Source organism: Podarcis muralis, chromosome 9 (genome assembly GCF_964188315.1).
Source record: "Podarcis muralis chromosome 9, rPodMur119.hap1.1, whole genome shotgun sequence".
Lineage (NCBI taxonomy): Eukaryota > Metazoa > Chordata > Lepidosauria > Squamata > Lacertidae > Podarcis > Podarcis muralis.
This window is the reverse complement of record NC_135663.1, coordinates 19,370,163-19,394,172: the sequence shown is the minus strand read 5'-3', so window position 1 is coordinate 19,394,172 and position 24,010 is coordinate 19,370,163. Positions and strand designations below refer to the sequence as shown.

The window sequence follows — 24,010 nt, the reverse complement described above, 5'->3', positions numbered from 1 at the left end:
ATCAACAGGGCAATAGCAAATAGAAAGTTTTTGGTCAGGAAGCTTAAGTGCATCTGCCAGAATTGCAGGCTGCATGAGCAATAATGCCAAATGCTAGACAAAGATGTTCAAAAACTCTTGCAGTATACATGGTGCAGAATGTATATCCCATTTGTCTTGTCACTGGGTAGCTGTATTTCACAACACCGCTATAATTCTCCAGTAACATCATAGCCATAAAATATGGAATGTGGCTTTTCCTACTCAATATGAAGTATCCATGCAGTTTTCCCCCTTTATCATATTTGACATTTAGATTGCTGTCATTTTAAGTGTCTCTCAGGCTTCCTTTCTCCTTCCTTCACATATTTTCTGCTGGCTATTTGAGAACAGAGAGGCTCATAAGCAGCATTATTAAAAGCATGGCTTTGCAGCTTCTAAATCAAGCTTTTTTTTAAAAAAAGGGGGGGGAGGCCCAGGCCTTCAGTGGATGAAGAACAAACACAAGGCAGCAAGTCCCTTGTGGTCATATTTACCAGAAGAGCAAAACTTGCCATTTTACATTTGAAAACAAACAAGCACCTTAAATGGAAAAAAGTAGCACACACTGAAGCTTCAGAATAGCACAGATATTGGTAGGTTACAAGTAATCCAAAATGCCAGATATTTCAGATGTTTATAATTTTCATAATTAGCTAATGCAATGTCTTCAAGGAAGCTTCCTGACCTTTCAGTTTGGTGTTACTCAGCCAGAAACATGGGAGTACTAGAATTACCATTCCCTAATCAATGGTGCTGTTGTATGAAATTCCCCTTCATCATCATTTCTAGGACACACTATCCACTGGTGCTGGTACTGACTCTGTTTTGTACCTTAGTAGATAAATTTGTGTTAGGTAAATGTGCTGATTTTCCAGAGACCAACAAATTATGACTGCACAGAAACATGCAAGCCTGAAGTTAGGTTTCAGATTTGGACTCCAGCATCCCTTCACCATGCAGGTGGCGCTGTGGGTTAAACCACAGAGCTTAGGACTTGCTGATCAGAAGGTTGGCGGTTTGAATCCCCGCTACGGGGTGAGCTCCCGTTGCTCAGTCCCTGCTCCTGCCCACCTAGCAGTTCGAAAGCACCTCAAAGTGCAAATAGATAAATAGGTACCGCTCTGGTGGGAAGGTAAACGGTGTTTCCGTGTGCTGCTCTGGTTCACCAGAAGCAGCTTATTTATGCTGGCCACATGACCCGGAAGCTGTACACCAGCTCCCTTGGCCAATAAAGCGAGATGAGCGCCGCAACCCCAGAGTCGGCCATGACTGGACCTAACGGTCAGGGGTCCCTTTACCTTTATCCCTTCTTCACTACTCTACAGCAGGAGCATGGCATTAGCAACAGCATTTTAAAAAATGTAATCTAGAGGTAACCTAAATTGGCAAGCTTTTTCCAGTATTACCTTCCCACCATCATATGTGAACTCAGAACTGTGCAGTTCACCACTGTAGCATCTCTCAACCCAGATGGGAGGCAGAGACAGAGGTAGGCCAAAGAGGAGGGGCTGGATCATTGGTAACTGAGGGCAACTCCTGGAACTGCCTGAGGTATCAACTCTCAGTAGGAATCTTTTCGTGGCTGTGGGGTGTAGTCCAAACAAGCCATGTGTAGGCTGGGGCATCAAGGCTGCAATGATCAAAGCTTCAAAAAGTCAGAGGCAGGGTCTATACAGTGTAAGCCCATCAGGGTCTGAGGCAGTGGTAGTGATGACAGGTACAGTCAAAAGGTCAACATCCATATGAAGCTGGATTAGGCAAGGCAAGGATCACATGTCTGCTGCTGCTGTTACTTCTCCTTGTAACAATGAATTGCTCAGTTGCTCAGGCAAGGCTTTATTGACCTCCAAGAACCATGGTTAACCTGTGGGCTCTGGAATTCATAGTGTTTTGCAGGAGTGGCAGACCACTGGTGGTGCAGGGGTTAAGGCTCCAAGTCCTGATGATTTGAGATATATGCACCCCTGCTGCATTACAATGAAACATGGGAAATATGACCACATCAGATTTAGGAGCTGTGAGATGAGCTGTATAGGAGGAAGGTAAAATTGGGAAAAGGCTACGAGGTGGCCCCTGCCCAGAACAACTTGTATAAGTTGCCCTAGGAATGTGCATCAACAGCAAGGATGTCATATAATACAGCCTTCAAGTTCCTTTTCGTTTATCAAAAAAACTGGCAAATCAACTGAAGCCTGTTCTTAATTTGCACTGGTAGCGTGGGAGCTATTCCTTCCTATGCTGAGAAGTCTCATATCGTGTGAGATATGTCTGCTCCCCATGCCAGTATTGTCTTTCCTGGAGACTGGGACAATGCTGGTACAGGGGAGAGCCACAGAATATACTCCTTTCTGGCGAATATTCTCAGTCTGGAGCTGTTTATGTTTCTTTGGAATCATGGGAAGGTCCTATGCTGTGGTGGGGCCCATGCCATCAATGTAATACTAGGAGGGCCCTCAAGAGAAGTAAACCTGAATACTGATTGACCTATCCTCTAGGTTCTGGATTCTTACAATAAAATGTGGGCATTCTTTCACCACTCAATACAGATACATACATCTTACTGCATAGTTGCTCACAAGCTGGTAAGAACCAAATAAATAAATCCCCATTATTTCAGTTCAAGTTAGCATTGACCACTGAGTAAAGGATAGCCTTCATCATTAAAATGTAGACTTGCCTAGCCTCTTTAGATGGCTGCAAAGACTGTCACAGTCTGGTATGCCCCTTCATCGGTCCTCCTTTTTCTTTTTTTAAGATACAGGGGGTTTTTTAAGCACCCAGGGCTATCTGTACACCTACATGCATAAGGTACACACATCCTAAATTAAGAGCTTGGCCAACTGCACACTGCTTCACCATAAGGTTAGCTGTGAATAGAACAAGCACTGAAATTAACAGAGTTGTCAGAATGATAAATGAGGGATAGAGCTGGATAAGCTCACTCCATTCCAGATCTTTCCATTGACCCACTGTCACGGCAATCTCCAAGCAGGACTGAAAGTGTCTAATTCCCATTGACTTCAATATAGATTTTCCAGTAAGTAACCAGCAGGGTTATTGATGCTAGGAAAGGCCTAGATTTCGTGCCATCCCAGTGGAGTCGGTAGGGATTTAATGGTGTGTGTACACAAAGGTGATGCATTTTATTTCACATGTCCAGGTGGAGATTTTCAGAAGATAATTGAACTTGGCCACTACCTTTTCACACTTCTGTTCTGCTGACAACTTGTTTCCCTTTCGAGAGATGTTGCCCCTTGATGGTCAGAAGGTGCATTAAACACTCCTGACTGCTCAGAGACCTGAATGTGCTTAAAATGTGGGAGTAGGTGTTAAATTCCCAGAGCCGCTGTCTGTCTGGAAAAAGTCACTTTTCTTGACAGTGCCCTGGAAAAGAGCTGGGGAGGAGAGAAACCTTTGAGATCGGTTGCTTTCCTTTCCTTTCTTTTTCTTCTTGTGTGTGTGTATGAGAAAAATGTCAAGCTTCAAAGTTAGCTGTGAAATTTGATCCCTCACTGACAACAGAAAGGGGGGAGGGGTAGAGTAGTGACTTTAGACATCTACCCTTGTCCTGCTCCTCTGCACTTTATGAACTAAGAAAAATCAAAAACAAGCCTTCAGCAAGGCTCCCTAGTGACCCCTTGTGTCATTTTGCCGATTGTACTTATTCCCACAGTCTCCGACAGTCACTGAACTGTGACACAGCATCAAGAACACGGGAATAAGGCATTTCCACACACACACACACACACCCTCATCAAAACAGTATCTCTAAAAGTATGTAGTATAGAAGAATTTTTAAAAATAGAAACTTTTTTATTTTCAGAATAATATTTATTTTACTTCATTTGTACCTTGGTTGCACTAGCAGGATGCAACCATATTGTGCAATGTTTTCTTTTGGTTCCAAATGGCTGGATAGAAGTGCTGTTTTTCTTTTCTCTCTCTCTCTTTTCACTCTGATTTTCTCAGCTTCCTTTAACAAGTACTAAACGGCCATTATGCTTTCTCACTGCACATTGAGATTCATCTGCCAGCTCTAAACTGCCTCAAAGTGCTTCAGTTTTGCATGAGCACTAAACTGGGACTGGGAAGGATTACCCAGTGCTGAAGGGCTAGATCATTAGAAAAGGGCATGCAAATCCACTGAACCAGGGATGAGAGAGTGCACAGATTTTTCTTTGCGAAGTCTGAACTGCAGTTTATGTAAATCATTAACCTCTGGCAGACTCCCCCCCCCCTCCAAGCTTCCTTCCTTCCCTCCTTTCCTCTTTTTCTTTCTCTGTCATTTACATGTGGAAATAGATGAAGCCACTCTGGGCTTTCTGTCAAGTGCAAGAATAACTGGTGCCATCACTCTTTGCCACATTTCTCAGCTTGGACCTGGCCTTCCCGTGCTCCTTTTCACTTGTACCAGTCCTTCAAAGCACTGCTAAGGGATCCCTGCATGTGACAATAAAGAGCTACTGAATGACAGGAAGCACAGAGCAGCACAGACAGCTTGTCACAAATGTATTTATGCTCATGAACCGGAGCCTATCTTATTTTAGAAATTATTTAACTCAAGTGTCACTGGAAAGGCATGGGGGCTAAGGCTATAATCCCACCGACAGTCCCTTACTAGGGAAGAAGCCCATCTGAAACAGTTGGTATTTTATCCAAGAGTATGCGCATGGGATTGCATTGTAGGTGCCCAGGCCATTGCCTGGGCACCTACAATGCAATATACAGAGTGTGTTTATATGATTTAAACTACAGCCAACCCTTTCCCAAAGGCTTGAGAATGGGTCGTGGTTAATGAAAAACAAAATTCAGAATTAAGTGCAATTAAATCCAGTAGTTCTAAACAGAGCCAGTCTTGCCATTAGGCAAGGTGAGGTGGCCTCAGGCAAAAAAAAAAAGTGAACCATTAATTAGCAGAAAATTATTAGTTACTTAATATTATGCACATATCTAAAAACTGTGAGTTCAGCATTCTGCCAGAGGCATAAAACATAACAGTTGTTAATTCCCTCTTTACCAAGGCTGTACCAGATGTTGCTGGACAACAGCTCTCATTGACCTTGATCACTGGAAGTTGCAGTCAAACAACATCTGGAGCGCTAAAAGTGCCCTTACCCTACTCTATCAGAATAAGCATGGTTGACCTTTGAAAGATGCTCAGGCTTCTGCTTTAGAAAGTGTCCAAGGGACTATGAGCTCCATACTTACAGCACTGACAAAAAGAACTATAATAAGCAGAGCCTTGCTTTAAGAACGTGGTGCATGGATGGTATCATTTAAGGCACTTTGGAGATTCAGTTTGATTCTCACTTGTTCCAGTCCAGATAAGCGTTTCCATTTCACATCAGTCCCTTGGATATTGACAGTGATCTGCCTAAACCTTGCATTGGTCACAGCTTACAAACTGACCTCATTAAAACATTACTTAAGGGACTAGATAAAATTCTACCAAAACAGTGGGGGGGGAGAGCATATATTTAGAATTGCATATGGAGAACACTGCTGCATCAGAGAACAGCATCCTATTTCTCACAGTGACTAGTTGGGAACTTCCAGGAAGCTTATCAGAAGAGCTTGATTGAGGGCAATAGACTCTCCTACTGTTCACCACCACCCCCACCACATCTGGCACTTCCACTTCTGGAGCTTCCATATAGCTTAGGGATGGGAAGCCTGGAGCCCTCCAGATGTTGTTGAGCTATAATTCCCATTGACCACTCTGCCTGGGGCCAATGGGAACTGCAGTCTAACAATAGCTGACTCACGTGGTTTAGCTATTGTGTCCAGAATTGTTCTATCTATATCTATCTATCATCTATCTATCTATCATCTATCTATCTATCATCTATCTATCTATCTATCTATCATCTATCTATCTATCATCTATCTATCTATCTATCTATCTATCTATCTATCTATCTATCTATCTTTTATCTGTTTTATTATTATTATTATTAATCAATTTAATTTCTATACCAGTGTTTCCTTGGGCCTCCAGCTGTTTTTGGACTACAACTCCCATCATCCCTAGCTAGCAAGACCAGTGGTCAGGGATGATGGGAATTGTAGTTCAAAAACAGCTGGAGGCCCAAGGTTGGGAAACACTGTTCTATACCACCCTTCATCAGAGGATTACAGGGCGGTTTACAATATAAAAACACAAAAATACATAGCATAGTAACAAACAAAAATCCCTCCCCAGGTTTAAAAGGCCGTATATTGTTTAATTAGTCAAAGGCCTGGGGAAAGGGGAATGATTTTACCTGGCACCTAAAAATATGTAAAGAAGGTGCCAGGTGAGTCTCCCTGGGGAGAGCATTTTACAAATGGGGAGCCACTGCAGTAATTACAGGTAGATCCATCCAAGGTAGTAGCCATCTCTACATCCATTGGCCAAAAGGGATGACATAAAGGAAGGTTATCAGAAGTGCTTGAAGCATTATAATCAGGATAACTTACCCTGCAAGATACACCAATTTCAAATGTATTATTTGTGCAAAACAGTTTTACAATAAGACATCAGTTTTATATATGAAAGCATAGTTGCTCCAGTTTTGGGATTATTATTATTATTTTTTTAAAGATCAGGTTCTCAGCCTAAAGCAGAGTGAGAGAAAATTCTGCTAACTGGAACCAGATTGAAAAGTCTAAGGAAAGGCTTCAGGGCTTTGCCTTAAGCATCTGAGTTTTGAAGGAAAATGTATAAATATATCCCCATTGTACATAGCTCTATAATCATTTTACTGTTAACTGCCCATAAAACCTGGTATGTCAAATATTTGTGTCAGAGGAAACTGCCCCATGGTTATTATCTGATGTACCATTTGAAAGAAGTTGTTTGCAATGTTCATCCACATATTGAATTCACTAATAAACCATACAGATATGTTGTGTATGAGGCATATACCTATATAAAATTATCACCTTCCAGATCAGATGCAGATAGCATTTTTCTTTTTCCTAACCAACATCTCCTTCCCTCCCTCCTCTTTCTATCTTTCTCTCTCTGGCATCTATTTATAGAATCATAGAATCATAGAATCATAGAGTTGGAAGAGACCACAAGGGCCATCGAGTCCAACCCCCTGCCAAGCAGGAAACACCATCAGAGCACTCCTGACATATGGTTGTCAAGCCTCTGCTTAAAGACCTCCAAAGAAGGAGACTCCACCACACTCCTTGGCAGCAAATTCCACTGTCGAACAGCTCTTACTGTCAGGAAGTTCTTCCTAATGTTTAGGTGGAATCTTCTTTCTTGTAGTTTGGATCCATTGCTCCGTGTCCGCTTCTCTGGAGCAGCAGAAAACAGCCTTTCTCCCTCCTCTATGTGACATCCTTTTATATATTTGAACATGGCTATCATATCACCCCTTAACCTCCTCTTCTCCAGGCTAAACATGCCCAGCTCCCTTAGCCGTTCCTCATAAGGCATCATTTCCAGGCCTTTGACCATTTTGGTTGCCCTCCTCTGGACACGTTCCAGTTTGTCAGTGTCCTTCTTGAACTGTGGTGCCCAGAACTGGACACAGTACTCCAGGTGAGGTCTGACCAGAGCAGAATACAGTGGCACTATTACTTCCCTTGATCTAGATGCTATACTCCTATTGATGCAGCCCAGAATTGCATTGGCTTTTTTAGCTGCCGCGTCACACTGTTGGCTCATGTCAAGTTTGTGGTCAACCAAGACTCCTAGATCCTTTTCACATGTACTGCTCTCAAGCCAGGTGTCACCCATCTTGTATTTGTGCCTCTCATTTTTTTTGCCCAAGTGCAATACTTTACATTTCTCCCTGTTAAAATTCATCTTGTTTGTTTTGGCCCAGTTCTCTAATCTGTCAAGGTCGTTTTGAAGTGTGATCCTGTCCTCTGGGGTGTTAGCCACCCCTCCCAGTTTGGTGTCATCTGCAAATTTGATCAGGATGCCCTTGAGTCCATCATCCAAGTCGTTGATAAAGATGTTGAATAAGACCGGGCCCAGGACAGAACCCTGTGGCACCCCACTAGTCACTCTTCTCTTATGTTTAACCTATTTATTAATTTTTGACTCGCAAGCACTGCAGAGTATGTGCTTTGAAGTATTTGAACAGAAACACTCTATGGCTGCTTGAGGTCCATATTTGAGAATCCTGTAAACATTTCTTCGAAGAACAGGGATTAACTCTACTTAAAATCAAAGGCATTTTGTTTCCTGTATTCTCTCTCTCTCTCTTTCTTTCTCTCTCTCTCTCTCTCTCTCTCTCTCTCTCTCTCTCTCTCTCTTTCACACACACACACACACACACGCATGGACATTTGTTCAGGTCCCACCATGGGAGCAGCTTCACAAAAAGTATGTTGAGTAGTAAATCATAGAGATAGAATCATAGAATATTAGCATTGTAGAGTTGCAAGGGACCCCATGGTTCATCCAGCCCAACCTCCTGCTTTGCAGGATAGTTAAACTAGTGGTATGTCAATATTTCAAAAGCGTAATTCCCTTCTGAATTTATTTAGAATTTATTTAGATTTTGAAGGTTGTGGTTTCCACTTGATGTTCCCCAGCAATCTGCAGCCTCCCTGACTGCTCATAGCTTTGCTGATCTGAAAAAAAAAGTCCACGTGAGAAGTTACCTCACAATGTCTTTCCCTGAGCTCTAAGTGTGGGAAGCCCAGGAACTGCAGAGTTCAGAGCTGAGATGAACTGTAGAAAGAAAGGAAAGGCGCCCACAAAACTTCTTTGTCCACCACAAAAGGTGAACACAACAAAAATTCCACACTTGACTCAGGAGAATTTCCCCGGGATTTTTTTCTTGCCTTTGATAATTTATTTTCTCACTGATTGATGGAGAGTGGTCAGGAAAAGGATACGGGAGAAATTTTTGACGCCACACTAATTCTAACAGCTCAATCCTATACATGTATGCTTAGAAGGAGGTCTTTCTGAGTTCAGTAGGGGTTTCTCTTGCATCTGCATAGGTTTGTTGTATTGGGAAGTTCTTTATGTTTGACATTTTGTTATGTTTGTATATGTGCTGGAAGCTGCCCAGAGTGGTTGGGGAAACCCAGCCAGATGGTCAGGGTGGTCACTACTGGTCACTACTAGTAGTAGTGATAGATGAAATCTCTTTCACATCAGTTTGGAATTCAATTTTATAAAAATCAGGAAACAGCTGCTGCTTCTTTCTGAAATATATACCCCATTTTGCTCCCATCCCATTGTCAAGAGCATGAGTCTTAATGTGCCCCCACAACACTCTCTCAACTCTCAGTTCCAGGTTGGGTGAGTTTCCCAGAGGCCTCAAGGATGGCAAATAAGACAACCCTTTCCCTCACCACTGTTTCTCTAGTCTGCACACTTGTGCTTCAGACACATGTAAATCTGTTGGGTGGCTTCTTGCACTGACCATAAAAGTATTCTCAGGGAAACTATACTCAACCTTCCTTGAAAAGCCACCACCTGACAAGGTCACAGAAGAATAAAGAACAGTTCCTTCCTCAGTTTTATCACAATCTTTAAGAAGAAGACAGAATTGGGGGGGGGGGAGAGAAAGAAAAGACAGGGTAATAAAAAGAAATAAAGCAGAATTAACAATGCCGTTGTCTCCAACTGTCATGCTAGTTTTATATCTCACATTTAAAAACTGAATTTTCATTGGGGGGAAAGAAGCAAAGTAATTTAAGGATTTGGATTAAGGAAGAGGACGAGTAGGGCGGGAAGAGAAGGTGTCAGAAGTGAAGATTTTTGGAGAGAGATAAAAGTGGTAAGCTAGAACAAGAAATATGAGCACCATATATACAGTGAACCAAAAGTTAGCATATATGATTTCGGTCCAGCACCCAGCCCTAACACACATACACACAGTCAACAGTGCTTGATACCAATTTGGGCAGGTGGGGTAGATTTCAGATAGGCAAAGATTTCATTACTGACCTATAGTGGGCCATTTCATGTAATTGCTTTGATAAACAGACCTGTTTAACTTCAGCCGTAGAATTGCATCATCGGCTTTCCAAGACATTTCCTTACAGCACTGTTCAGATGTATCCCAAATGCGGACGATCAAGCAGAATGATTGTGCCTGCTAGTCCCATCTTGCCTGTTATGTGCATTGGGTCAGAAAACTATATAAACTGTCCTTGAATTGGCAAGGTCCTCAGTCATAAAGATAAAGGTTATGTAAGGGCAATTACCACCCGGGACGCGGGTGGCGCTGTGGGTAAAACCTCAGTGCCTAGGACTTGCTGATCGTAAGGTCGGCGGTTCGAATCCCCACGGCGGGGTGAGCTCCCGTCGTTCGGTCCCAGCTCCTGCCCACCTAGCAGTTCGAAAGCACCCCTAAGTGCAAGTAGATAAATAGGTACCGCTTTATAGCGGGAAGGTAAACGGCGTTTCCGTGTGCAGCGCTGGTGCTGGCTCACCAGCTGCAGCTTCGTCACACTGGCCACGTGACATGCCGGAAGTGTCTTTGGACGGCGCTGGCTCCCGGCCTCTTGAGCGAGATGAGCGCGCAACCCTAGAGTCGTACACGACTGGCCCGTACGGGCAGGGGTACCTTTACCTTTTAAGGGCAGTTAAGTGCACATTTAGTTTTCCAAATGAATGTACAAAGGAGGCAGGGCCAGGGAACATGGGCAAGGTCTGGCAAGAGTTGTATCTGAAGGGCATCAGGTTGTGGATAGCTGGTCTATTTACATGAACAGGTTGGTGCTGTCTTTTTCTCATACTCTTATACTCTTAAGTATTCATCAGAACTTTGCCAAAGCGGGAGTGAATTTAGGGATTCCTCCTTTGGTGAGACATTCATGGAAAGTGGAGATGGCCTGAAGAGCTTTGACAGGACTAGTAATATTTCTCAGAGGGATTTTCACCAGACTCGATGCCAGCAGTCAGCAAAATCAGGCACTGGCTGAGATCACAGGGGCTTGGAAGAGCCTTTCACTGTGCCACCTTTTGCCACTGACCCTGACTGCTGGCTGGCTATGTTGTCCCTCCACTGTTGGAAACAGTAACCCTTGAATACTTGTTGTTGAGAGAAAAGGGCTGTTTCACTCTAGTGAAACACGCTTGCTGGCTTCCCAAGCCTAGATCTGCTTTGCTTCAGGAAAACTGCTGGATCATGTGCCAATTTTGTGCCATGGATTTGCTTTGTGTCATGTCAAAAGTAATATTATGGTGCCTCTCAATATGTACAGAGCTGAATTGCAGCTTACACAACACATATATTCGGATGAGAATGGAGACAGGGTATGGTTTTTAGATTCTAAGGGTATGGCTTCTAAAATCCCAGTACTTACCCTTTTTTTCATTTTATTAAAAAGATGTAAGAAATATGGGGAATACCCTAACCATCACTCTTTCAGGTGCATTAGCAGCACCAAAGTGACCTTCCTGGGCAATATGTATGGTGGTCCTGGGCTGCCCAGATGACAAGACCCCCCCCCCAGCCTCACTGATGTGGTCCAAAGGAAAGCAGAGCAATCAATGTGTTTGGCACTAGCTTCACTGCAAGAATTGCCAGATAGAGGCATACAAGGTGCCATCCAACTGCCTTAGGGACGCCACTCCAGATTTGTGTAGGGTTAACTCCTCAGTCATTTCTTCTCCCAAATATATCCCACAATTTCCCTTCTCCTAGATGGGGTACCCTCCCAAATTGATGGGCTCTGTCTGCCCCTCAATTCCCTCTACAGCATGTGCAGAAAATGCCTTCTTGATCACTAGACCCACTGTTGGTCTTGTCCACTCAAATAATTATACATAATTATGTAGCATAGGAAGCTGCCATACGTATAGTCAGAGCATTGTTCCTTCTCTGAGTGGCAGAGAGTTGGTTTATTCCAGAGTGTCAGGCACAAGTCTTTCTAGTTCTACCTGGAAATGTTTGAGATTGAATTTGCAAACTCTTTGCATGCAAAGCATGTGCTCTACCACCACAGCCCTTCCTTCTCTATTGTGTCTTTTCTACTTTTGGAAAGTAAAGGTTTTCAAACTGGGGGATGTGTGAATTCCCTCTCTGTCCCATGATGTTTTGACTTTATTTGTGCTCACCATGGAAAAACAGCAGAAGCAGTACCATAAACGAGTGCAGAAGACATTTCATTACCAATTCTTAATTACTGGGATTTTATACTGTGCGCAGCACTTATTGTGCACTATGGGTCTCTGCAAACTCATGCAATTATTCCCCTACAATTAAGTTTGTTATGACATAACTTTAAATGGAAAGCACATGCTTCTGAGCCTTGGTGTTTGAATTTATGCAAATATATTAATGTATGCAAATTTGCAATTTCCTGGATTTCTCTCAGAGGTTACTGGCAGTTATTCAGTTGTGGATTTTGGGTGTATAAATGGATGAGTGATGCTGATTCTTGTCTGCCAGGAACTAGATGAAACAATTAACTCATTTTAACTTCTTTTTTCACCATAGTGATCTCCTGGTGGGCAAGGACTGCTCAGTTTCATCACCCCTTCCCAGCAGGCCCTTTTTAATTGTTTATGACTATAGTCACTCAGCATGTTGAAGATATCAATGCTTCCAAGAAATGGAAATATGCCTGGAAACTTGGGCAGGATAGAGGGCAACTACCCCTCCCTTTGTTCCTGAAATAACAGCCATGGTTTTGTCCTACAGTGGAGGCAAATGATATATTTTGGCAAACTGACCATCTGAAGCAACGGTCCTCCAACCTTGGACATGGTTTCAGCACTTACTAACTGGTTCTAATTATCAGGTGCAACAAAACAAAACAAGTCCGAAAACCGAGAAGCTAAAATGAATGGTATTTAATATAGGGCCACCACAAATGTACTCTTAGGGACTGAGACCTATTTTGATCTATTGGCCTCAACTGGTCATATATTGTGGTCAAGTGGCAATACTACCTAGGCTTAACCATGGTCAACATGACTGTATTCTTGCAGACATAGGCTCAGATCCAAAGTAGAAAGAAGTTTATGAAAGGGGATTTTCTTATCCCTTCCTCCAGCAGCCCTATGCAGCCCCATAAAGCCTCTCTGGAGGGCTGAGAGACCACCCTCTGTGATGCTAGATGGGGTGCAGAGAGCTGCTGTAGTAAAGGGAATTGATCAAAATTCAGCCACACCTTTCAGAAACCTTCTTCTGCTTGTGGTTCTCTGGATCCAAACCATTTCCTTATACATTTATGCTTAGGAAGAGGAAAATGAGGCATAATCCTGAATTAAATGTACTGGTCTTTGGTGCCTTTTAGAACATCTCAGCATACTGGCTACTACTGAAGCATAAAAGGACTTACATTAACTTCTACAGCAAGGAATAGCAAGCATTCAGATATTACACAGGTGTTCTCTTCCCTAAGTTAACATTCTCCATGTGCAGCATGTCTGTGATACAGCACCAGATGACCACAAAGAAGAGAAAATTAGCTATTCCATATGGTCTACCAAATCACATCATACACTCACACAATAAATTCTGTGCCATCGCAGATGCTTTAACAGATTAAATTTTCTCTAACACACCTAGGAAGTGTTGTCATATTAGGGACTTCAACTGTATTAGCAAAGGCTAATAAGATTTAGCTTAGCTGACTTGATATAACACTGGAGAAATATATCATTTCCAGTTGCTGAAGCCGTACAGTTCCCTTTGTTATTTGGTCCAACAAGTAGTTTCTTTTACTTCCGAAAACTAATATTTCTAAAGCAAACCACTATGGCAAGGTTACCTTAACTGAATACATGTATAGCTAATAAATCATGATCATTTTCAAAAGCCAAGCTTGTGATCTAAGCAGAGACAAGCTGGGACTTGTTTAAATATTATATATGTGTTTGCAAGGCGTATATATAATTAACATTTCCATCTTAAAATATTATCATACCATTTAAAGTCGCACTCTTTAAAATGTATTTATGCCATTTTTAAATTTATTCGTGCCATTTGGAAACACATCCCTTGATTACATACATCTATGAAGATGCATGCAGAGTTACAGAGAGGCAGTCCGTATGCCCATGCAATACTTCCAGAATCATGTGTGCTAAGCCGTACTGGTGTGCCACAAGATGTCAAGGACAGGCAAGAGTCTGAAGGGTGGGCAGAGGAGGCAGGAGGTTGAACTAGGGGGAAAAGCCAGTGATTTGTGGAATACTGTGCCAACCATGAGACAGGGGGAAGGCAGTCAGACGGGAGAAGAAGAGGTGGGTGAAGAATTGCAGGCAGGCAGGCACAGAGGTGGAAGAGGCAATCCTAGAGATAATCACATCATTAGAACCTCCTCTGTTCCCTCCCACACTTTCCCAGGACAAGGAGGGACTTAAAGTGACACGAGCAACTGGAGCTGATGTGCAGGAGAACTTGCCAGTTGCTTGCATGTGTCACATCAGAAGAGGGGGGTTAAATGTGCTAATGGAGGTGTTGTCTGTCCGTACACCCATATAGAGCCCACGTCTTCAGCGCCTGCATGAGTTGGGTGTCAAGAGCACCTTCGCTGACCTTCCGATCACAGGAATGCAGGAACAGCAGAGCACAGCATTCCTCTGGAACAGGTCCTGGTGCTGTGGACTCACATTTACTATTGTGAGCACCTCAATAGTAGCAGAGCAGTGGAAGCAAAACAGTGGAGGTTTCGTTGCATACCTAATCTTTTACTACTGGTTAAACAAAACAGAAGAACATAACGGACATGCACGAGAAAGCCAGCTCTCTCGTACTGCCACCTAGTCTCTAGACAGATCAAAGAAAAACCAGCACAGTGCTAGGGACGGAAGTCTGGAAGAGTGGTTTCCACCCTCTCCTTTCTCTGCAGAAAGTAAAACAAACGTGATCTGGTGATCTTTGCAATGGGAGGGATGAAAATACTGACATTGTCATGGCGCTGCTACACCTGTCTGGGTCAGGTCTAGGAACAGGTATGAAGAAGGAGGTGCCTAGCCAGCCATTTAGCAGGGGTTGTGCATGTGATTCTTCTACCTCAGGAGCTGGTGTGTGCTTTGCCAATAAGGACCTAAACTTACAATCACATGTCCTCGGATGGGTGTGCTCAGGACACAAGAGGAGGTTATGAATGCCTTGAAAATTAAGCCCCCATCTTGAATGCAGCCACTATGCTATGACCACTCTTGTTCAGAGGTTACAAGAAAAATTAGCTCCCCTTTCTGCTAGTATCTAGACAGTGAATCATAGAACTGAAGGACTTCAATGGTCATCCAGCTCCTCTGCAAATGCAGGAAATCCATCAGGTGCATGTTACAACAAACCAAAGTAAAACCAATACTGGGGCATTTAGGTTGTCACAGAAGTGCTATTATTAAAGAAACATTTGTTTCTCAGCTTGAACAAACTATCAGCAACTGTAGCTCACATCAAATTAAAACGTTTCCAAACCTATTAGGCAAATATATGCTTGCATTTAGAAGAATGATCACTTCCCAACTGTTGCAGTTCGTCAGACTGATTTGGAGCCTACTGATGTCACTTTTTATACGCTACACTGCCAAGGCTAAACCTGTGAAAACAAGGGAAAAGGAAGCTGCAACCTAGAAACAACTGCACTTCAGAATTAAAGCAGATTTCAAAATGCATATTGTGTTTCCGCATATTAAACAGGGGAGGAGACATTACAAGGACCACTTCCTAGAGTGGAAATTGCTCATGAACGCACACAAAAAGGTGGAGAGAGTTGTGTCTGCAGTCCACTGTCCCTGCTCAGTTCAGTTCTTGAAACCACAGCAGCTATATTGTCAGTCTTTTAATTTCAAGGTGAAATGCTATTATGCATTTCCCCCAAAGTAGTTCATAATTTGATTGGCAAAATGTCAAGGATAATGAATCTTTTAAAAACAAAAACTGGCATACAACAGAGGCCCTAACAGTACAGTGCATCTCATTAAGTCCTCCCCTCCCACCAGATAACACTGGGCTACATTTATATGCTTCATTCCCTCTCTTGTTATAATGTTGAAGGTGTTTTTGGCAGTGCCTTTTTTTAAATTGAATTGGCATACAACCTAAGTGGCAGTATGCAAGTGTATGCAGACAGTAATTAATTGCCGGTTTTTTCCTGTGAAACTGGGAGCAAAAAATAAGGAGCATTCTTGCTTTTTGCTTGCCAGGACACACTGTGCTGTATAATTAAGGATATCTGCGCTATCTTTCTGAACTTGCAGCGCATTGCTAGGTCCTCAAAAGACTTTGACAAGCCCATGACACAAATGTACATATAATTTGAATATGCTAATTTGCATGCACATTTGATTTGGCTTTCAGAGGAGCATAATATTAAAAAAAGTTTGGGGGTGGATGGGCCAAGAGACCTGGGACTCATTGTAATGGCTTTGGTCCCTGGGCCACTCTTTAAGAACACTCTGGCCACATACACACCATACGTTTGGAGCACATGGATTGAATCATAGAATAATAGAATTGTAAGGTTGGATAGGACTCCAAGAGACATCTAGTCCAATCCTCTGCAATGCAGGAATCTCAACTAAAGCATCCATGACAGATGACCATCCAACCTCTGCTTAAAAACCTCCAAGAAAGGAAAGTCCACCATGATTCCCCTAAAGAATCATGGGAACCACCAAAGGTGCCAAGATTGAGGGGGCCCATTGCATGCCATGTGAAATTGCATCGTTTGGAAGAGGACGAGTGCGGAACCCAGCACAGTGTGACTTCAATGGCCTATAGCTCCTCCTCTTTCTTGCTCAGGAGGAGCTGACCACTGAAGCTGTGCTTCGCTTAGCTCTGTGCCGCCTCTACCTCCTTATCATTGAGGCGGGTTGGCTCCCAGCCAACAGATATTGGGAGGGCGAAGACAGCTCAGCCCCATAGAGTTGGCACCCCTGGGAACTGCAGTTTCTGAAGGGTCTTGGAAAACATAGTTTAGTGATGGATAAGGGTTCGGGGCAGGGGGTGATGTGCTTTGATTGTGTGGTATGTATGCAGCGTCTGGCTTGCCAGAGGTACTCCCGTTTGCTCTCAGTAGAAAATCTCTGGGCCAGGCTGCTGCAGTCCCACTGTTTTATACACAGAAGCAGAAAGCCCAGACAGAAACCCTTAGTTTAGCTGAATGTCAAACTGCACATTTTGAGATCCAGATACTGTTTAATTTACATTTCCTAGCAATCTTATACAGAGGTGAAAAAGGCCCAATGTGGGTCTGAGTCTTTTATCAGTGTGGAGTTTTGTAAATTGCGTTTTAAAATATTAACGTGCATACTCACGCAACACTTTTATCAACCCCTTGTCAAAAATAATACGAGAACAAGTGCTGAAGAGTGGTGTTTTGACATCTCTAATGCTTTCCTGTTTGGTTAGTTTTGAAGTATTAAAGATGTGTAGGCTTGGACTATTAATCCTGAATGTGAGAGTGGCATCAAGACTCAACCTGAAATTATGAAACAAAACATCAGCTGATGTTACCCTTGGTACCTGCCACCAAACATTGTCGCATTTCTATTTGTCTGAGAAGGGAGGGGGCATTGTTATGCCATGGATGCTTGAGTGGGGAATTTATGGACATTTTTAAATTATAAAATGGTTGTTCATGTCAGGTTCCCAGTTTAAAATCCATTATGGGTCAGGAAGAGGAGGCTAGTTAGTACTTTGAGGGGCAAATCATAGAATCATAGAATCATAGAGTTGGAAGAGACCACAAGGGCCATCGAGTCCAACCCCCTGCCAAGCAGGAAACACCATCAGAGCACTCCTGACATATGGTTGTCAAGCCTCTGCTTAAAGACCTCCAAAGAAGGAGACTCCACCACACTCCTTGGCAGCAAATTCCACTGTCGAACAGCTCTTACTGTCAGGAAGTTCTTCCTAATGTTTAGGTGGAATCTTCTTTCTTGTAGTTTGGATCCATTGCTCCGTGTCCGCTTCTCTGGAGCAGCAGAAAACAACCTTTCTCCCTCCTCTATGTACAAAGTTGTTTGACATTTTGAGTCTTTAATTATAATTGTAGTTTAATGATAAGTTTTGGAGCTGTGGTTTTAGATAACTGATGTTTGTGATCACTGATCTGCTGTTTCAAAGTGCAAATTAGCAGCATTAGAATTCTGTTAGAATTTTGCTACAAGTGTTCCAGATTTTAAAATATCCAGATTTAACATAGCATCATTAAGTCCAGTGTATTGGGAATGATCTGCTACATATATTAACATTGTTTTGTTGCTAGGTGAATTAAATGCTATAAAAGTCTCTTTATTTATCTCTACCACTTTGCCTTAATCACTTTCTCAGTAAGGTGTATACAACTATATTGTAACCACTTTGATCATAGAAATGATAAATGTTAGTAACACCTCAGTGAATCTTGGGTTGGCGGGTATTTCAATAGCAATAAGGTGTGTTCCAGATTTCTTTAAAATATCTTAAGGAGTGTCATTTTCAGACATTCAAAGGTGCAAGGAGCAAAGCTGCAAAATTAGACTTTGCCTACTGTTCTAACTCTTCATTGCAGTGCTAACTCCAGATGGCCAGAGAACAACAAACACAGAGACCAGGAGACCAGCATAATATTTGCAAGAGACTGCATTAGAAGGAACAAACTTTAGTCAACAGTGTGCTGCTACCAAACTATATACAAACGTGAAACCAGAGAGATGAACCTAGTTTCCTTTCCCTGCTGGTCTCCCCCAGGACTGATCCAGCCAATACAACCATTTCTAAATCACTTTAATTCCTGCTTACATTATAACCAAGTCCTATGGGGTTGAAGGAATTGGGCATGTTTAGCCAGGAAAGCAGACAATTAAGAAAATTACAAGAAAAAGGATTCAGACTAAACAATTAGGAAGTTCGAGCTGCTTGATAGCGTCAATAATAATTTCATTTATGAATCACTTCTCATGAGCCATCCCAAAGCAATTCACAATACAATAAAAACACATATAAAACAGTTACATGTATAAAAACCTGTAAAGCAATTGCATGTATGAAAATACTTATATATCACACAGAGAGAGATTTTAAGGCAACAATAGGACATTCATAAAATCAATTCAAATCCAATACACGTGCCAACTGGGATAAAACTCTCCATTTAGAAGGCTTGTTGAAGGAGGAAGATCTTTAGCAGGCAGAGAAGATGCCTGCCTGGTATTTAATGGGAGATCCCAAAGCTATCTTCCACCACATTAAAGGCGTTGCATGGAATGGACCTCCTGATAGGATGGTATCTGCAGGAGACCCTCTCCTGTAGAACACAGTGATTGGTTGGGTGTTTAAAGGAGGTAGATGGCCATGCAAGTGGTAATAGTGAAGCTGAAGCTAAGCCACACCAAAGCAGGTCCTGGGAGTTCTTGATGGTGGGACTCTTCTGAGGTATGGGATGACCTCAAAGTGTGTAGAAAGGTCCCAGGATCATTTTGCATCGACTCTGCTCCTTTTGAGTATCTAAAGCCAAGATGTATGCAACCATTTCATTTCATTACCCAACCTTTTCACCCAACAACATGTAGGCTTCAAAGGTAAGGTCATGCAGCCTTTTCCGTCCCCATGCTAACGAGCACCATGTCTGCTGCTGTTAACAGTTCAAACAGCATTTCCCCCCAATTCTGAAATAAATATGGGGATATTGATTGTGTTCTGGCAGGACTCATTGTTCGAGAAGTCAGCATTGAGATTTCCCGCCAGCAAGTTGAAGAACTCTTCGGGCCAGAAGATTACTGGTGCCAGTGTGTGGCTTGGAGCTCAGCAGGTACTACGAAGAGCCGGAAGGCCTACGTTCGTATCGCATGTAAGTATTCATGCTTCTGCATGGCTCTGCCTTGTTTGCATGATCAAACCTTGCATCACAGGAGTATAGGAAGCTGCCTTATACTGAGACCATAGGCCCATACAACTCTGTATTGTCTGCACTCTCCAGAATTTCAGATAAGGAGTCTTTTCCAGGCTGTACCTGGAGATGCTGTACTGCTGAGCTATACCCTTTCTCTCAAAGGGAAACATATCTACACACTCTGCATTAGTGTAAGGTATAGTTTGACCCTCAGTCTTCATTGCTGTTGGGAATAAAGGTTAGAAGGATAAGCCTTCATAGAAAAGGTGCACTTTGAAGACGTATCTGAATGCAAATCTCCATTGGACAACCTGAGATTTTAATTACTGATAAAACCCCAACACAATTACTTGTCAAACACAACCGGTAGAGCTTTTCAAATTTGTGGCTCACCTTCCAGTATTTATTTTCTCGGCTGAATGTACATTACAAAAACCCACAGAATTAGTGAGACTTTTAAGTCCACTGTGAACATTTCTTTCAGCACTGCAGATGAAATTAAAATGAATAGTGTTTTCCAAATTCACAAATCAGAATTGGGTATTTATTTCCCTTGACAGATACTTGAACTTAAGAGTCGTGCTATGCGGATCCATTAATCTGTCAGATTTGAAGTGCAGTGCAAGTAATGGTCCTCAACCCAGAGAAATTGCCTGTAGTCAAACAAACAGTTATTATATCCAAATAAACCTTCTGTCAGGATGTATGCAATCCCAGAGTGGAAGATTAGATATATGCAACCATTTCATTGCACTGTGAATAAAGTCTGGATAAAGAATGGATGTGGCCTATTTTGCCTTAATCAGAAGAGAATAAGACTGTAAAAAACCCTGTCTTTGCCCTATTGACACTCATATTAATATTAAATTTTCTCTTCTCCCATCACATCTGTACTGCCCTGCTTCCCCCGACACAATTCAAGGCGAGCAGATCTTAGAAACACAGATATCCATCTTATTATACAAATATTTAATTTTCATTAATTTTCAAAGGGAGGACTGTCTTTCAAATGCTGTATTTGCTCTGGAGACTCTCATTTCACTACCATGTGGATGAAATGAGTTTACCCTGACTTACAGTGGAAGTAAGCCACATTACTCAGAGTCAGGTTTTCTTTGCCTTTGGGGAAATGAAACAAAACAGCTTTTGGTGAATGCTCACTAGAAGCTGGCTATCTGTCTGGCATTTAGCCTGACATTTTAGTGAAAAAGAATTTCACTTCTAGTAATGTGAATGAATTCTCCAAGAAAAAACTGTTATTGGGATGTACATTTTTTCCAAGAGGTTCTTGCTCTAGAGGCTATCAGAAGAATTCGTAAATGAGAAATTAAGGCACAGTGAGGTTTTAAAAACTGAAAATAGGCCTTGTTCCTGTGCTCACCTATTTCATACTGACAATCATCCCTGCTTTTCCTGAATCATATTTAGTCTTATTTCCAATTATGCTTCTTGCTTTTGATTAACATTGGTAGAAAATTAAAGATGAATAAGTGGTTGTCCAGTCTTTCTGAATAATTTCTAGTGGTGCCCTGACTGAGAGGAGCACACAGGACTGCTTCAGATGTTCATAGATTCATAGGTTCATAGAACTGTAGAGTAGGAAGGGACCTTGAGGATCATATAGACCAGGGGTTCTCAACCTGGTCCCTACCACCCACCAGTGGGCGTTTTAGGATTCTAGGTGGGCAGTAGGGGGTTCTACAGCATAAGCTGAATCCTCCTTCCACCAAACACTGGTGGGCGGAAAGGAAATTTTACCATCAAGAAAGATGCATTAGTGGGCGGTAGGTATAAAAAGGTTGACTAGCTGCAATGTGGGAATACGAAGCTGTCCCATACGGGGATCAAACCTGCAACCTTTGTTTTATCATCACCATGCTCTAATCAACTGAACTTTCCAGACACATGTTTTATCTCGTGGTGGCTGCCTCATCAAGTGATGACTCCCATATGTAAATATTCATCATCGCATACTTATTTCCATAGGATTCACTTTTGTGTGACCTTACACACCACACTTTTCTATGTGTTTACACATTCAGATGCCAGCCATCAAGTGTACAGCAATCAAATGTAGAAAAAAAAGTGATATGCATACATGTGTGAACTGACAAATGATACAACTCCTTCACTATCTTAACTTTGATGCTTAATCAACAACTTTGACCTGAACCCCCCAAAAGGGGGTAGCTCACTGCCAGTTTTTAACTGTGAGTAGATCGCAGTCTCTTGGGAGTTGGCCATCCCTGCTCTAGACACATTGGCAAAGGGAGTTCTACTTCTATTAAATGAGAAATGGGGTGATGCTCTCCAGCTTTACCCCTACATATTTCACCCAGGATGCTTGCCCAGAAAAATTATGTTAATGGCTCTAGAGTTATATCAAGGGATAGGATCTGCAGGTGTTATTACATAGTCTACGGAGTGCAAAGCTCTGCAGTATGCTACATTTTCCACATTTAAGATCCCAGGGTACTCTAGTTGAAAGGATCACAGGGCTTGGCAGGAGTCTTGGGGGGGGGGGTTTCTGAGACCCTGAAGAACAGCTGCCAGTCAGATGATTTCTTCATGCAGTGCATTAGTTAGTTTATGGAACTTGCTGCAGCAAGATATGACAGTGGTCACTGGTTTTGATGGCTTTAAAAGGGAACAAAAACATCCATGGAGAATAGTGTATCAATGGCTATTAGCCGGGAGAACTAGAAAGAATCTCCAGATTCAGAATATATATGAATTCCAGTTGCCGGAGGAGAAACAGCAAGGGAGAGCTTTTGTCACCATGTCGTGCTTGTGGGCTGCTGAGAACCATCTGGACAGCAGCTGTTAAGAAACAGAATGCTTGACTAGATATCTCATGTTCTGATCCAGCAAGGTTCTTCTTTTGTTCCTACAATGTTTTGTAGGGCAGGGGATCTGCAAAATGTTTCTGCTAAGTATCCATTCATTCACTGAAAGCCTTTGCACAGGCTATAGTAAGGTTTAGAAGGGCAAGCAATTAAATGACAACTGAGCCCTCGTGTGTTCCAGGAAACCCTAACGTAAGTATTTAACAAGACATATATATCTGGCATTCTGCTGGGATTATACTTCTGGTAGCAAACAAATATTGCAGCCTTTGGGGACTTTCATGACAGATGAATGCTAAACTTATCCCTTCCAAGCGCTAGCAGTGAGCTAAAGATCAATTTAGAAATGTTTCATAAGTTTATTCTAAGATGATAAAAATAAAACTACATTAAATTATGAAGTGGATTTCAGTGCCTTGTCAGGGAATGTGTGACAGATTGCTACCATGTTACATTTAATTGGCATTGTTGTGATCTAATGTAACAAGGCAAAATTGTTAAAGCCATGTGTATGTAATCACATGTCATTTGCAGTGAGATATATTGATGTCAGCTCTCCCTTGCTAAGCTGAAATTCTCTGAATGCTTCTCATACGTTCAATTTATTGTTTCCATTCAACTAGTCATGCGCTGGTTGGCTTTTACAACAGCAGCACACAACACCATCATGGTTCCTGGTCAGCTGACAACTGCAAGCTAATTGGGACGATACCCTGAACTTTTCATGGTAGAGTTATGTTGTCCAGTGTTTATAATTCAATACGTATTTATTTGTTTTACAAATAATCTTGCATATAAAATTGTCATTCAGATTGAAGTGACGGATCTTTCAAGCTACTCTTTTAAGAGAGGAAGAAAAACAAAAACAAACTATGAAATGCAAAATGTGATAGTACCAAGGTGACATTGGGTGTATTGCGCTCCCCTAATTTAGAAGTGAGTTTCAGTTTCTGATATTAAAATTTATGCTTTCAGGCTTCTTTGTGCAGGTGAATTACTGTTCTCAGTTATGTTGGATAATTAGCCAGTGCCAAATCCTTCAGCTTCTGTTGACAGATTTTTTGTTGTTGTATTATCAAACCCTTGGCCTGAAATGAGAAGTGGCAGAAGTACGTTTACTGAAAATTTAATGAGAGTTCTTTTCACATTTCAATATAAAGAACTGTGCTAACAAGTCACACCCAACTTAACTTACAACGGGGACACATAGATGGAGGTCCTGACCACAACAGCACAACCTCCCACTTCTGCTGCTCCACTCCTGGTACGCAGAGCCACACCACCTCCAACCGTTTAAAAGTTACATAGCTATCATAGCTAGGACCCATTGACAGCTTTATTCTTTATGAAGTTGTCTAATCTCTTTTTAAAGCCTTCCAAGTTGACAGCCATCA

The 24,010-nt window shown here is 42.1% G+C and overlaps 1 protein-coding gene across 3 annotated transcripts in view; it reads left to right on the top strand.

Annotated features, from left to right (window-relative positions):
* The window catches only part of UNC5C (unc-5 netrin receptor C), a 302,919-nt gene that overhangs the window by 183,690 nt on the left and 95,219 nt on the right, over positions 1-24,010 (top strand). For all 3 annotated transcript variants that reach the window (XM_028743498.2, XM_028743497.2, XM_028743496.2), the window contains exon 3: positions 19,585-19,728. In XM_028743498.2, the coding sequence (XP_028599331.2) occupies positions 19,585-19,728 (144 nt within the window). The remainder of the gene's footprint in view (positions 1-19,584; positions 19,729-24,010) is intronic.